General features: G+C 39.5%; 1 protein-coding gene across 1 annotated transcript in view; it reads left to right on the top strand.

Moving 5' to 3' along the window:
• The window catches only part of LOC136707274 (immunoglobulin superfamily member 1-like), a 75596-nt gene that overhangs the window by 27792 nt on the left and 30681 nt on the right, over nt 1–17123 (top strand). The window contains exons 10-15 of the mRNA XM_066681254.1: nt 1545–1838; nt 3806–4096; nt 6977–7267; nt 8059–8349; nt 11230–11520; nt 12312–12602. Of these exons, the coding sequence (XP_066537351.1) occupies nt 1545–1838; nt 3806–4096; nt 6977–7267; nt 8059–8349; nt 11230–11520; nt 12312–12602 (1749 nt within the window). The remainder of the gene's footprint in view (nt 1–1544; nt 1839–3805; nt 4097–6976; nt 7268–8058; nt 8350–11229; nt 11521–12311; nt 12603–17123) is intronic.

A 17123-nucleotide genomic window follows, 5' to 3' on the forward strand; every position in this document is an offset into this window, starting at 1 on the left:
CTGTCATTAGGGAGTGTATGGGTCAACATACTGAAAATATTCAGTCATTCATCTCTCTCTCTCCCTTCACCAGACATCTTTACTCTCCCTCTCTTCCTTAGGTCTTCACCATGACTATTATTTTACTGATAGAACACAATGCACTGAAAACTACGCTCTTATTATTTTGTGTGAAATGTTTAATTCACTTGCAGCAATGTCTCCATTAATACAGTGTTTCTTCACAGTACTCACACTGTTATAATTACAGTATTTACAGTGTTTCTAAATGCAGTTAATGAATATATTTGTCGACAAACATAGTTCTATTTGCTTCTGGTTTCAATGACACAAAGATTCATCCAGACTAACTACAAGACTGACTAAGAAGGGTCCTTCACAATTTTCAGAATGATGAACAGAGCCCAAGGGCCTAAGAGACACAGCTGAGACATGAATGTATACAGTGTCACTAAGACTGAAAGGAAAGTTTATTAACTGATTATTTGATTAATTAATTGATTAATTGACTAATTCATTAACCCAATTGATTCATTCATTCTATTCACTGTCTGTAACTGCTAACCGCTGACTACAGCACCCCTGTGATAAGGGTAAGGGGACCTCACGCTAGGCCACACAACTAGATTCATTAATTCATTCATTGTCTGTAACCCTTATCCAGTTCAGGGTCGCGGTGGGTCCAGAGCCTACCCAGAATCACTGGGTGCAATGCAGGAACACTGCCTGGAGGGGGCACCAGTCCTTCACAGGGCAACACACACACACATGATGTGAGAAATGGCTATATTTTCCTTCAGCAGAGTGTTTTCTTCTATTTCGTCTTCATGTGTACAGGATTCTTACTGTGTTTCTCTTTCTTTGGTCCTTGATTTTGTCCTTCTGGATGCCAGAGTATTTCTTGGGTTTGATCTCGGCTTGGTGTTATATCTTCACCAAAATCAGTTAAAAAGAAAAGCATTAATGCATTTTTATTTCTGTGAATATCCCTAAAACACTTTACATTAAATGCTGAATAGCTGATGGTAAACACTGCATTAATTAGAATCAACAAAACGTAAAGTAGATCATTAATAATTCTGAATGAGTAGAGCCCATTTACAGAAATGCAACATTGTGTGTGAGGCACAAGGCCTAAAACTAGTATTAGCTGGCTGTGGTCTTCAGGCCCTCAGATGGCACTGAATTAAAAACAGACACCTTTCTTTACTAGAAATCACTGCATGGGTTAAGAAACACTTCCTAAAACCACTGCCTGTGAATACAGCTTTTCCACTGCATCCACAAAAGCTAATGCTGCCACCTTTCTGGGCCCAAGCTCATTTAAGAAGGACTGAGGTGAAGTGGAGCTTGATTTAAATGAACACTGTGGGTAAACGGAGGCCTTTATTTTCCCACAGAGGGAACAAACACTGTGGTGTCTCTTCATTGTATTAAGATAAACACTCCTCAGTGTTCATTAATCTCAGTGTCACAGCAAAAGGTATTTAATTTGTGATTTTCATTAACTGAGCTGTCTCTAAATGTTTGTCTTATTTCTGTAGCTCTACCCACTCCTACACTGACTGTGGAACCAGACGGAGAAGTGTTCACTGGAGAGTCAGTCGCTCTGAAGTGTAAGATTAAGGATTATAGTGGATGGACATATCAGTGGGAAAAGCAGAACTCCGATGAATGGAAACCAGTGTCTCAGTCTGAGTATTACACTGTAAACACAGGCACTATCAACATCAGAAAAGAATATGTTCGTAATGGAGATCAGTACCAATGCAAAGGACAGAAAACTGGCAGATCACTATCATCTCATTACAGTGAACATGCTACGCTCAGTGTGAAGGGTGAGTGCTTTAACACTTTATTCATTTTCATGTTTAAGGCAGCAGTACATTCTATGAATTTTGTTTATAAATGTAATAAAATTTAACTTATAAATTTATTAATGTTAATAAACTGAAGAAATGTAGTGATAGTGACACATTGATTGTCTCAGCACAGACTCCAGGAAAATATAATCAATAAAATAATGTATAAACAGCTAAAGTGTCATGCTTTTTCTGTGAATATATTTAAACACTTTACATTAAGTGCTGAGTGATATCCGCTTTTATATTAAGTGCTAATTGTCTATTGGTAAATAATATTATTTTTATTAGGTTTACTAAGATAAACAACTCTTAAGATACAGTATTAATTATGATGAACTACTGAAAACTGCATTAAAGAAATGTATATTATAGTAGAATAAGCAGTGTTGCCCAATAGATTCACTGTCTGAAATGATCATGTGTAAGTAAAATATTTATGTAAATTAATAAACGCAGCTTAGTAATATGTGCTTTTAGATGTCAGTGTGGTCACTGTTAGGAGGCAATTACCCTACTCACTCTTCTGTCATTAGGGAGTGTATGGGTCAACATCCTGAAAATATTCATTCATTCATCTCTCTCTCTCCCTTCACCAGACAACTTCACTCTCCCTTTCTTCCTTAGGTCTTCACCATGACTATTATTTTACTGATAGAACACAATGCACTGAAAACTACACTCTTATTCTTTGGTGTTCATTCATTCATTATCTGTAAGTGCTTATCCAATTCAGGGTTGCGGTGGGTCCAGAACCTACCTGAAATCATTGGGCGCAAGGCGGGAATACACCCTGGAGGGGGCGCCAGTCCTTCACAGGGCAACACACACACACACACACGCACACCCCTACGGACACTTTGGAGTCACCAATCCACCTACCAACATGTGTTTTTGAACCGTGGGAGGAAACCAGAGCACCCAGAGGAAACCCACGCGGACACGGGGAGAACACACCAACTCCTCACAGACAGTCACCCGGAGCGGGAATCAAACACACAACCTCCAGGCCCCTGGAGCTGTGTGACTGTGACACTAACCAGCTGCACCACTGTGCTGCCCTATTCTTTGGTGTGAAATGTTTAATTCACTTGCAGCAATGTCTCCAGTAAAACAGTGTTTCTTCACAGTACTCACACTGCTATAATTACAGTGTTTCTAAATGCAGTTAATGAATGTATTTGTTGAAAAACACAGTTCTAGTTGCTCCTGGTTTCAATGACACAAAGATTCTTCCAGACTTTTCCCCAGCTCAGAGAATCAGAGACATGTTTTTGAGAAGTAGAGAAGAAGTGTCCTTCACAATTTGCAGAATGATGAACAGAGCCCAAGGGCCTAAGAGACACAGCTGAGACATGTATGCAGTGTCACTAAGACTGAAAGGAAAGTTTATTAACTGATTATTTGATTAATTAATTGATTAATTGACTAATTCATTAACCCAACTGATTCATTCATTCTATTAACTGTCTGTAACTGCTAACCGCTGACTACACCGCTGACTAAACAGTACAACCTAAATGGAGTGGGTCCATCCTGTATAGGATTTGCTTTAGCTGGTGCTTACTGTGCTACGGTCTCAGCTGAAACTCAAAGGTGACCAGGCTTTTGCTGTTGCTACACCGAGACTGTGGAACAATCTACACCTGGGCATTAGATCTGCACCCTCTGTGGATGCTTTTAAGTCTAGCGTTTGGCTCAGTAAACTGATCATGGTTGTATTCATTGTTCTGCCTGTACATTAGATGTTGTTTTATATTGTAATTTTAAATGCTTGTTTGTACAGCATTTTTGGTTAAAACCTGCTTCATAAATTCATACTTATTTACTTACTACAGGAGCGACTGTGATCATCTCTTCAAGGTTCATTTATCTCAGTGTCACAGTAATACAGTTTTTTATATGGAGTTGTCTCTAAATATTCTGTTATCTTCTTCCTGTAGCTCTACCCTCTCCTACACTGACTGTAAAACCAGAGGGAGATGTGTTCAGGGGACAGTCAGTCACTCTGACCTGTGAGATTAAGGTTCTTAATGGATGGATGTATGAGTGGGAGAAGAAGGTTAAAGGCAGTAAAGGGACTTCTGTGTCTCAGTCTGAGTTTTACAATATATACAGAGACACTCACACCATCAGACAAGATGATGTCAAAGATGGAGATCAGTACCGGTGCAGAGGGTCGAATACTGGCAGAGGACTATCATCACCCTACAGTGAACCTGTTACTGTGAAGGGTGAGTGCTTTAACATAAACATTCCACCAGATTAAAGAATGCAGGACAATTTATTAGAATGTGTGTATTTTAGTGATTACCAGTGGTTCTCAACATTGGGAGGACATGTACATTACTTTATAATTACCTTACCATTATTAAACCACACCCATGCATTTCAAAAAGACTACCATTTAAGGAAGCCCTTGGACCGAGGAATCACAGGAAGAACAGTTATTTCTTTTGCTTTTCTCTAAAGATGTTAAATGAGTAGAAATCAATATTTCATTGAATGAAGTGTATTCAAATGAGCAACTTTTTTCCCATTCTAAATATTTGTTGCTTACACACTGTAGATTAATGTAGCGAGACTGTACACGGATTAAGCCGTCTATAGGCTGAGTTATAGTTTCACTGCAAACTGTGTGACTCCAATAATGGTGTGTGAACGTGCACAAAAGCTAAAGACATTTTTAGTTTACACACACACCTTCTATAAGTTTTTGGCCATTTGACTCTAGTCTTTTGCAGATGAGCTGTTCCTGCTCTGCAAGAGCTTCTTCAAATGTATTTGTTTTGTTTAAAGAAAGTTAGAAATATTTTTGCGTGTGCACATCCTCACACAGACACAAGGCACTGGGATAACTGCAATTGCCTCATCTTATTATGGCATGCACAGCCTCGTGCCAGTTGTACTGTGTGAAGTATAACCCTTTCTTAAAATCCCTGGGATGATGTTTGGATGATTGAAGGCTTAGGAATCCCTGTATATAACATTCCAATGTTCAAGGAGCTGAACCTGTACGGGAATAACATGGGATCTGTTGGTCTCAGTGCTCATAGTTGACTTTAAACTGTTGCACAAATACAGCAGAATAGATCTGGACTGTTATCTAGATAGAATGGATCTCAATAGAGCAGCAACCAACCAGCGAATCATCAGATGTGGCCTTGAGGTCAGTGAAGAGGTTCAATTCCTGGGACCGTCAAGGAAAAATACATTCATGGCTGAAGTGGCCTTGAGCAAGGCATCTAACACCCAAACTGTTCCCCGGGCGCTGAGGTGGTTGGTGGCCCTCTGATCCAGTTGTGTCTGTGTTCACTGCCCCTAGTGTGTGTAAAGAATTGCTCACTAGTGTGTGTTTTGTGTGTTCAATGCCACGGATGTGTCAAATGCAGAGAAACAATTTCCCTAAGGATTAAATGTGTTTCTTCTTCTGCTTAATAAACCTGTATCTAAAGACTCTAAAGATGCTAAGGTTCTCTCTCCAGGGGCCTCATTTATAAAGGATGTGTACAGACAAAAATGGGTCTGAAATGTGTCTGAGCAACATCTCACACAGTGATTTTATTTTTAATAGTTGGTGTGAAATCGGGCTGACATTTAAGCAAGATTTTACCTACGCATACACCCATAAAACACTGCAGATAGAGAGCGAATTGGTGGCATCTTGTGGTAAATTAGAGAACTGTAAGTAAACGCATTTAAAAAGTCAACAAATCATTATTGGCTGCATATTACTGCACATTATTAGACGCCTAAACAGCTGTAACTGCACAAAATCACAGGTCTATAAATAGATGAGAGGCTGATGAATTTTCGTCATAATGCCTTTTTTGGCATTACTAGAAGACTTAGAGAAGACGACACTTGTTTTAAGAGATCATGATAGTTTTTTGCTAACGATGATGACTGGTAAATGTGCTGATTAAAAACTCTTTATTGCTGCAGTCATATGCTGCCACTCAAACTAGTGTTTGTAGGCAATGCCAGTACTGAGGCCACCAAACAACACATTCTTTGCCTCGAATTCTGAAACAAACCTCTACCTCACATTCTCTTTTTTGTTTTCAGTCCTCCGCTGACTCCACTCTTTCACTCGAAAATGAATGTGGAAGCCCATATTTAAATATTCATGAAGTGACGTAAAGGGACAGTTTATAGGTAAATGTGGGTGTTATGGAGGGAAAACAGGAGGCTGGTTCATCTGCTTACATTGTGAAGAAAAGTGTGATTTATAGAGAGGATAAAGTGCATAGGCAGGGCTCTATATAACTGATTTATTATTTTTAATGTGTATGATTTTGTAAATTTTGTTTGTACTTAAGAACATTGAGACTACACTGAAATAAATTATTTTTATGTCAAATATATCTACCTCCAAAGATAAACTTTGAATAACATGTACTCATTCTCCAATGTTATATATGGATATACAGGGGTTGGACAATGAAAGTGAAACACCTGGTTTTAGACCACAATAATTTATTAGTATGGTGTAGGGCCTCCTTTTGCGGCCAGTACAGTGTCAATTCGTCTTGGGAATGACATACACAAGTCCTGCACAGTGGTCAGAGGGATTTGAAGCCATTCTTCTTGCAGGATAGTGGCCAGGTCTCTACGTGATGCTGGTGGAGGAAAACGTTTCCTGACTCGCTCCTCCAAAACACCCCAAAGTGGCTCAATAATATTTAGATCTGGTGACTGTGCAGGCCATGGGAGATGTTCAACTTCACTTTCATGTTCATCAAACCAATCTTTCACCAGTCTTGCTGTGTGTATTGGTGCATTGTCTTCAGTGATGTGTAGAGACTGTAGGAGGGTAAAACTGCAGTGTACTGGATCTCATACACTGTATCTGTTCATTTATTCTGTTAAACACTGTTTCAGTAGTGAATTAAAGCATGAATGCAGAGGCTGTTATTTTTCCCCAAAAATTATTTTTTGCCCAGAAACTGTGGCTTGTATTAACTCTACTGAGATAAACAGTGGATTATAGGAGAGACTGTGATCGTCTCTTCAGTGTTCATTAACCTCAGTGTCACAGTAATGTAGATTTTTCATTTGTGTTATTCATTAATGGAGCTGTCTCTAAATCCTCTGTTATCTTCTTCCTGTAGCTCCACCCACTCCTTCACTGACTATAGAACCAGACGGAGATGTGTTCAGGGGAGACACAGTCACTCTGAAGTGTGAGATTAAGAGTGATCTTAGATGGACATATCAGTGGGAGAAGATGGATGGAAGGAGTTGGTGGAGTTATGTGTATCAGTCTGAGTCTTACACTGTAAACACAGACACTCTCACTATAAGATCTGTCACAGATGGAGGTCAGTACCGATGCAGAGGGTGGAATTCTGACAGACAGATATGGTCACAGAACAGTAACACCTTTACTCTCACTGTGAAGGGTGAGTCCTTTAATGATTGTTTTTTTAATGCATTTTCATGTTTACGGCAGCAGTACAGAGTTCTGTCTGTAAATGGTTCCATTCAAAATCTGAAGAATATAAGGGATTTCCTTTAGAGTGACACCTTCAGTGTTTGTTTCTATAATAATAATAATAATAATAAACCCCAGAACAAATACTTTGCTATTTCTATGAACATCCCATAATACTTTATATTTAGTTCTGACTGATCAATGGTAAACACTGCAGTTTCAGGAAGAACAACTATTGTAAATCATATATAATTATGAAGTATTAAATAAACAAGAAACACTGCATTAATTAAAGTATTGTATTATCATTGAATAAGGAACTTTTCCTAATAGCTTTATTAGCTGGAATAACCATGTTTACGTACATATAAAATAATGTATATAAACTAATAAATACAGCATATTAATATAAATAAACCCCAATTCCAGAAAAGTTGGGACATGATCTAACAATAAAGAGAGTTTAAAGGCGCTTTCCCAAAGGCTTCATCTTTAAAAGTGATGATGGATCATGATTCACCACAAAACACTGAGAGAAATTTCAATCAGTTCAAAGGTTTCTCAGCACAACACCGTAAAGAATGTAGGTCTTTCACCATCTACTGTTTATAAAATCTAGTGAATCATAAATTCATACTTATTTACTTACTGCAGGAGCGACTGTGATCATCTCTTCAAGGTTCATTTAACTCAGTGTCACAGTAATACAGTTTTTTATATGGAGTTGTCTCTAAATATTCTGTTATCTTCTTCCTGTAGCTCTACCCTCTCCTACACTGACTGTAAAACCAGAGGGAGATGTGTTCAGGGGACAGTCAGTCACTCTGACCTGTGAGATTAAGGTTCTTAATGGATGGATGTATGAGTGGGAGAAGAAGGTTAAAGGCAGTAAAGGGACTTCTGTGTCTCAGTCTGAGTTTTACAATATATACAGAGACACTCACACCATCAGACAAGATGATGTCAAAGATGGAGATCAGTACCGGTGCAGAGGGTCGAATACTGGCAGAGGACTATCATCACCCTACAGTGAACCTGTTACTGTGAAGGGTGAGTGCTTTAACATAAACATTCCACCAGATTAAAGAATGCAGGACACTTTATTAGAATGTGTGTATTTTAGTGATTACCAGTGGTTCTCAACATTGGGAGGACATGTACATTACTTTATAATTACCTTACCATTATTAAACCACACCCATGCATTTCAAAAAGACTACCATTTAAGGAAGCCCTTGGACCGAGGAATCACAGGAAGAACAGTTATTTCTTTTGCTTTTCTCTAAAGATGTTAAATGAGTAGAAATCAATATTTCATTGAATGAAGTGTATTCAAATGAGCAACTTTTTTCCCATTCTAAATATTTGTTGCTTACACACTGTAGATTAATGTAGCGAGACTGTACACGGATTAAGCCGTCTATAGGCTGAGTTATAGTTTCACTGCAAACTGTGTGACTCCAATAATGGTGTGTGAACGTGCACAAAAGCTAAAGACATTTTTAGTTTACACACACACCTTCTATAAGTTTTTGGCCATTTGACTCTAGTCTTTTGCAGATGAGCTGTTCCTGCTCTGCAAGAGCTTCTTCAAATGTATTTGTTTTGTTTAAAGAAAGTTAGAAATATTTTTGCGTGTGCACATCCTCACACAGACACAAGGCACTGGGATAACTGCAATTGCCTCATCTTATTATGGCATGCACAGCCTCGTGCCAGTTGTACTGTGTGAAGTATAACCCTTTCTTAAAATCCCTGGGATGATGTTTGGATGATTGAAGGCTTAGGAATCCCTGTATATAACATTCCAATGTTCAAGGAGCTGAACCTGTACGGGAATAACATGGGATCTGTTGGTCTCAGTGCTCATAGTTGACTTTAAACTGTTGCACAAATACAGCAGAATAGATCTGGACTGTTATCTAGATAGAATGGATCTCAATAGAGCAGCAACCAACCAGCGAATCATCAGATGTGGCCTTGAGGTCAGTGAAGAGGTTCAATTCCTGGGACCGTCAAGGAAAAATACATTCATGGCTGAAGTGGCCTTGAGCAAGGCATCTAACACCCAAACTGTTCCCCGGGCGCTGAGGTGGTTGGTGGCCCTCTGATCCAGTTGTGTCTGTGTTCACTGCCCCTAGTGTGTGTAAAGAATTGCTCACTAGTGTGTGTTTTGTGTGTTCAATGCCACGGATGTGTCAAATGCAGAGAAACAATTTCCCTAAGGATTAAATGTGTTTCTTCTTCTGCTTAATAAACCTGTATCTAAAGACTCTAAAGATGCTAAGGTTCTCTCTCCAGGGGCCTCATTTATAAAGGATGTGTACAGACAAAAATGGGTCTGAAATGTGTCTGAGCAACATCTCACACAGTGATTTTATTTTTAATAGTTGGTGTGAAATCGGGCTGACATTTAAGCAAGATTTTACCTACGCATACACCCATAAAACACTGCAGATAGAGAGCGAATTGGTGGCATCTTGTGGTAAATTAGAGAACTGTAAGTAAACGCATTTAAAAAGTCAACAAATCATTATTGGCTGCATATTACTGCACATTATTAGACGCCTAAACAGCTGTAACTGCACAAAATCACAGGTCTATAAATAGATGAGAGGCTGATGAATTTTCGTCATAATGCCTTTTTTGGCATTACTAGAAGACTTAGAGAAGACGACACTTGTTTTAAGAGATCATGATAGTTTTTTGCTAACGATGATGACTGGTAAATGTGCTGATTAAAAACTCTTTATTGCTGCAGTCATATGCTGCCACTCAAACTAGTGTTTGTAGGCAATGCCAGTACTGAGGCCACCAAACAACACATTCTTTGCCTCGAATTCTGAAACAAACCTCTACCTCACATTCTCTTTTTTGTTTTCAGTCCTCCGCTGACTCCACTCTTTCACTCGAAAATGAATGTGGAAGCCCATATTTAAATATTCATGAAGTGACGTAAAGGGACAGTTTATAGGTAAATGTGGGTGTTATGGAGGGAAAACAGGAGGCTGGTTCATCTGCTTACATTGTGAAGAAAAGTGTGATTTATAGAGAGGATAAAGTGCATAGGCAGGGCTCTATATAACTGATTTATTATTTTTAATGTGTATGATTTTGTAAATTTTGTTTGTACTTAAGAACATTGAGACTACACTGAAATAAATTATTTTTATGTCAAATATATCTACCTCCAAAGATAAACTTTGAATAACATGTACTCATTCTCCAATGTTATATATGGATATACAGGGGTTGGACAATGAAAGTGAAACACCTGGTTTTAGACCACAATAATTTATTAGTATGGTGTAGGGCCTCCTTTTGCGGCCAGTACAGTGTCAATTCGTCTTGGGAATGACATACACAAGTCCTGCACAGTGGTCAGAGGGATTTGAAGCCATTCTTCTTGCAGGATAGTGGCCAGGTCTCTACGTGATGCTGGTGGAGGAAAACGTTTCCTGACTCGCTCCTCCAAAACACCCCAAAGTGGCTCAATAATATTTAGATCTGGTGACTGTGCAGGCCATGGGAGATGTTCAACTTCACTTTCATGTTCATCAAACCAATCTTTCACCAGTCTTGCTGTGTGTATTGGTGCATTGTCTTCAGTGATGTGTAGAGACTGTAGGAGGGTAAAACTGCAGTGTACTGGATCTCATACACTGTATCTGTTCATTTATTCTGTTAAACACTGTTTCAGTAGTGAATTAAAGCATGAATGCAGAGGCTGTTATTTTTCCCCAAAAATTATTTTTTGCCCAGAAACTGTGGCTTGTATTAACTCTACTGAGATAAACAGTGGATTATAGGAGAGACTGTGATCGTCTCTTCAGTGTTCATTAACCTCAGTGTCACAGTAATGTAGATTTTTCATTTGTGTTATTCATTAATGGAGCTGTCTCTAAATCCTCTGTTATCTTCTTCCTGTAGCTCCACCCACTCCTTCACTGACTATAGAACCAGACGGAGATGTGTTCAGGGGAGACACAGTCACTCTGAAGTGTGAGATTAAGAGTGATCTTAGATGGACATATCAGTGGGAGAAGATGGATGGAAGGAGTTGGTGGAGTTATGTGTATCAGTCTGAGTCTTACACTGTAAACACAGACACTCTCACTATAAGATCTGTCACAGATGGAGGTCAGTACCGATGCAGAGGGTGGAATTCTGACAGACAGATATGGTCACAGAACAGTAACACCTTTACTCTCACTGTGAAGGGTGAGTCCTTTAATGATTGTTTTTTTAATGCATTTTCATGTTTACGGCAGCAGTACAGAGTTCTGTCTGTAAATGGTTCCATTCAAAATCTGAAGAATATAAGGGATTTCCTTTAGAGCGACACCTTCAGTGTTTGTTTCTATAATAATAATAATAATAATAAACCCCAGAACAAATACTTTGCTATTTCTATGAACATCCCATAATACTTTATATTTAGTTCTGACTGATCAATGGTAAACACTGCAGTTTCAGGAAGAACAACTATTGTAAATCATATATAATTATGAAGTATTAAATAAACAAGAAACACTGCATTAATTAAAGTATTGTATTATCATTGAATAAGGAACTTTTCCTAATAGCTTTATTAGCTGGAATAACCATGTTTACGTACATATAAAATAATGTATATAAACTAATAAATACAGCATATTAATATAAATAAACCCCAATTCCAGAAAAGTTGGGACATGATCTAACAATAAAGAGAGTTTAAAGGCGCTTTCCCAAAGGCTTCATCTTTAAAAGTGATGATGGATCATGATTCACCACAAAACACTGAGAGAAATTTCAATCAGTTCAAAGGTTTCTCAGCACAACACCGTAAAGAATGTAGGTCTTTCACCATCTACTGTTTATAAAATCTAGTGAATCATAAATTCATACTTATTTACTTACTGCAGGAGCGACTGTGATCATCTCTTCAAGGTTCATTTAACTCAGTGTCACAGTAATACAGTTTTTTATATGGAGTTGTCTCTAAATATTCTGTTATCTTCTTCCTGTAGCTCTACCCTCTCCTACACTGACTGTAAAACCAGAGGGAGATGTGTTCAGGGGACAGTCAGTCACTCTGACCTGTGAGATTAAGGTTCTTAATGGATGGATGTATGAGTGGGAGAAGAAGGTTAAAGGCAGTAAAGGGACTTCTGTGTCTCAGTCTGAGTTTTACAATATATACAGAGACACTCACACCATCAGACAAGATGATGTCAAAGATGGAGATCAGTACCGGTGCAGAGGGTCGAATACTGGCAGAGGACTATCATCACCCTACAGTGAACCTGTTACTGTGAAGGGTGAGTGCTTTAACATAAACATTCCACCAGATTAAAGAATGCAGGACACTTTATTAGAATGTGTGTATTTTAGTGATTACCAGTGGTTCTCAACATTGGGAGGACATGTACATTACTTTATAATTACCTTACCATTATTAAACCACACCCATGCATTTCAAAAAGACTACCATTTAAGGAAGCCCTTGGACCGAGGAATCACAGGAAGAACAGTTATTTCTTTTGCTTTTCTCTAAAGATGTTAAATTAGTAGAAATCGATATTTCACTGAATGAAGTGTATTCAAATCAGCAACTTTTTTCCCATTCTAAATATTTGTTGCTTACACACTGTAGATTAATGTAGCGAGACTGTACACGGATTAAGCCGTCTATAGGCTGAGTTATAGTTTCACTGCAAACTGTGTGACTCCAATAATGGTGTGTGAACGTGCACAAAAGCTAAAGACATTTTTAATTTACACACACACCTTCTATAAGTTTTTGGCCATTTGACTCTAGTCTTTTGCAGATGAGCTGTTCCTGCTCTGCAAGAGCTTCTTCAAATGTATTTGTTTTGTTTAAAGAAAGTTAGAAATATTTTTGCGTGTGCACATCCTCACACAGACACAAGGCACTGGGATAACTGCAATTGCCTCATCTTATTATGGCATGCACAGCCTCGTGCCAGTTGTACTGTGTGAAGTATAACCCTTTCTTAAAATCCCTGGGATGATGTTTGGATGATTGAAGGCTTAGGAATCCCTGTATATAACATTCCAATGTTCAAGGAGCTGAACCTGTACGGGAATAACATGGGATCTGTTGGTCTCAGTGCTCATAGTTGACTTTAAACTGTTGCACAAATACAGCAGAATAGATCTGGACTGTTATCTTGATAGAATGGATCTCAATAGAGCAGCAACCAACCAGCGAATCATCAGATGTGGCCTTGAGGTCAGTGAAGAGGTTCAATTCCTGGGACCGTCAAGGAAAAATACATTCATGGCTGAAGTGGCCTTGAGCAAGGCATCTAACTCCCAAACTGTTCCCCGGGCGCCGAGGTGGTTGGTGGCCCTCTGATCCAGTTGTGTCTGTGTTCACTGCCCCTAGTGTGTGTAAAGAATTGCTCACTAGTGTGTGTTTTGTGTGTTCAATGCCACGGATGTGTCAAATGCAGAGAAACAATTTCCCTAAGGATTAAATGTGTTTCTTCTTCTGCTTAATAAACCTGTATCTAAAGACTCTAAAAATGCTAATGTTCTCTCTCCAGGGGCCTCATTTATAAAGGATGTGTACAGACTGTTGAGGACAGGCATAGGCTTGGGTTTTTTTTGGGGTTTGTGTGCACCTAAGGGATGACGTGCGCTAACTGGGTCACGTGGTGTTGGTGGCGGTAATGGTCTGTAATATCACCTGTTCACTCGTTAGATGAGGGGAAGTGAGTGGGTGATGGGGGAAGCCTACTTTTTGCTGACCGTCTAAAACGCTGTAACCTTGGCCGATGTAAATATTTTTTGCCTGTGAACTGATTGAATTGGATCTTATACCGTTGTCGATCGTGGATTTCTGTGGACCGATTCATTGATACTTTAATGCTTGAACGTTGAAGATTTGATAAAATAAAGCAACATCAACTGAAGCTTGGACTTGTGTTTGAACAGCAGAACGCGTCGGGCATTCGTTTCCCCTATTCAGCTGCTCGGCGACTCTGAAGTCTATTGAAGTCGCTAAACATTTGTCAGCAAAAAATACGGCAACGGAGGCTTCCGGATTCAGTGCACAGCCTGAACGCTGACGCGAGCCCACACACCACTGCCATTAAACCAACGAAAGCGGCCCGCCCGAGAGAGTCGGGAAGACAACGGTGGTATGTGCTTGTGCTGTTTTTTTGGCTATTGCTTGTTTGAACGCAGTTTGGTTACTTCCAGGAGAAGACGTTGTGACGGGCTTGTCGCTGTGTTGTTGGACTGTGGCTATTGCCGTTTAGAGCTGTGTGTAGGCCTGAAGTTCATTGGGAATTTGGCATGTGTGTTGTGGCTTTGCGTGTGCTTAGCGAGCTGTTAAGAAATTGCTACTGATACTGAAGGCGCCTTTAAGCTGGTTTTGCATGTTCTTTGTTTGAATGCTAAAAATGAGCGGATCACAAGCTGCATCTGTCGTTGGGAAAACTGAACAGGATAAAAGATCAGTTGTTCTTACTGGGAAAGCCATTGCAAATAAAATTGAAATAATTCAGACAGGAAGAAAAAGGCATGTGAATAAAATGAAAAGGGTAATTCTGTCTCTTAAAGAGCTAATGAAGGATGATAAAAATGATTCACAGGTTAAATCACAGCTTGATGAATTAATGCATCTGTTTGAGGATGCCAGTGCACTGCATGAATCCTTGCTGCCTTTAATTCCATCTGATGAGAAAGATAAGCAAAATGCATGGTTTTCAAGCATCATAAAGTACAATAAAGGGTTTATTGAGGATGTTAAAATATGGCTTTCTGAGGTCGATAAATGTTCAAGCAGGCCATTTTTTGACACTGTGCCATCCCAAGAAACCCCATTAGAGGGGGAAATGGGTTTTCAAGACCACGCTGAAAAGGAACCTCAATTGTTTCCTAATCTTCAGCATGACATCTATGATGATGTGTTGCCATCCGATAGTGTATCAAATCAAGGCAGCAAGTTAAGCTCAAAGGTATCGTCAGCTACGTCTGCACATCTCAAGGCAGAAGCAGAAATGGCTGCCTTGCTCGCACGTCAACGTATGCTCAAGGAAAAACATGCAATTGAAGAACAGGAGGAGCAATTGAGGAGAAAGAAAGAACAACTTCAACTTGAAGCAGACATCGCCACAACTGTTGCAAAGGTCAATGTGCTGAGAATTGGATCCACTGCGCGTAGTACAGCTTCACGGAAATCCAATGGAATGGAATCCTATTTTAAAATGAAGGAAAAATTTTTTGAAATCCTCAATACTGATGCAGAGACCTTTTTTCCACAGACAATTAATTTAAAAGGAAATACAACTATTAGAAATGTGAAGCCTATGGTTAAACCAGTGCAGCAAAGCATGAAAAGGGATAAGCCTGCACCTCTCTTAAGGGGGCCTTCTGATCCTTTAAGACCATGTAGCGCAATCCCAGGTTTGCCACTGCAGCCAACCGTTCGCCCAGCAACCAGTGAAAATCTTTTTTCCATTATGGAGAAACAAAGTGAATTAACTAGTATGCTGGTCTATCAACAAAGTCTTTCATTACTGCCTAAAAGAGAAATTCCAGTCTTTGATGGCAATCCTCTGCACTTCCATGCCTTCATGCGTTCGTTTGAACAGGTCATAGAAGCAAAAACAGGCAATGCTGACGATTGCCTGCATTACCTCGCACAGTATACCAGGGGGCAGCCCAATGAACTCGTCAAGAGCTGTCAACATATGTCTGATGGTACTGGATATATAAAGGCGAAGACACTGCTGTATGATCATTTTGGAAATGAACATGTAATTGCATCTGCTTATCTGAACAAGGTCCATTCATGGCCATTAATCAGATCAGAGGATGGAAAGGCTCTTCAAGCATACTGTTTGTTTCTACGTGGGTGTTGCAATGCGATGGAAGAGGTTCATGGCCTCTCTGAATTGAACACGCCTGCCAATATGCTTGCTGTGATTAAAAGGTTACCATATAAGTTGAAAGACAAATGGCGAACAGTAGCGTGTGACGTCCAGGAGAGGCAGCATCGCAGAGCTACATTCGTTGATATTGTTTTCTTTCTTGAGTGTCAAGTTAAAATTGCAACAGATCCTGTCTTCGGAAGTCTATGCGACACTCCTCCAACACATTTAACAGTAAAAAATAGTGATGGAGGGAAACGTCCTTATCCAAGAGTTAAAGGAAGTAGCTTTGGTACAACTGCTATTGCATTTGGGAGAAAAAATCAAACAGAGGCCCAAGATCATCACACTTCTGTGGAGATTTGTTTGTTCTGTAAGGGTGGACATATGCTGGAGTCATGCTCTCTGCTTGATAAGAAACCTCAAAATGAAAAGATTTCCTTTCTTAAAAGGAATGGTATTTGTTTTGGCTGTTTGTGTATTGGGCACATCAGCAAAGAATGTAGAAAACGCCTTTTATGTAAAATTTGTGGTTTCAGACATCCAAGTATCCTTCATATCCATCACGAGGAGGAAAAAGAGGTCGAGTCTGACACTGAAGCAGATAACATTCCCGTTACAGTTCAGACTATTGGTCTTACTGGGGCCGGTGAACAAGACTGTAAGCTTGCCATTGTACCAGTTAAAGTAAAATCAAAGAAAGGCCGAAGAACAGTGGAAACGTATGCCTTCTTGGACCAGGGAAGTTCAGCGTCATTTTGTACAGTGGGTCTTCTGGACAAACTGAATCTTGCTGGGAGAAAGACCAAGATTCTCTTGCGTACCATGGGACAAGAGAAAGTAGTGGAAAGTTTCGTTGTGACTGGATTAGAAGTTGCTGGGTTGGAGAGTGATGTTTACTGTGAAATGCCTGCTCTCTTCACTCAACATAGAATG

Source organism: Hoplias malabaricus, chromosome 9, assembly GCF_029633855.1.
Source record: "Hoplias malabaricus isolate fHopMal1 chromosome 9, fHopMal1.hap1, whole genome shotgun sequence".
NCBI lineage: Eukaryota > Metazoa > Chordata > Actinopteri > Characiformes > Erythrinidae > Hoplias > Hoplias malabaricus.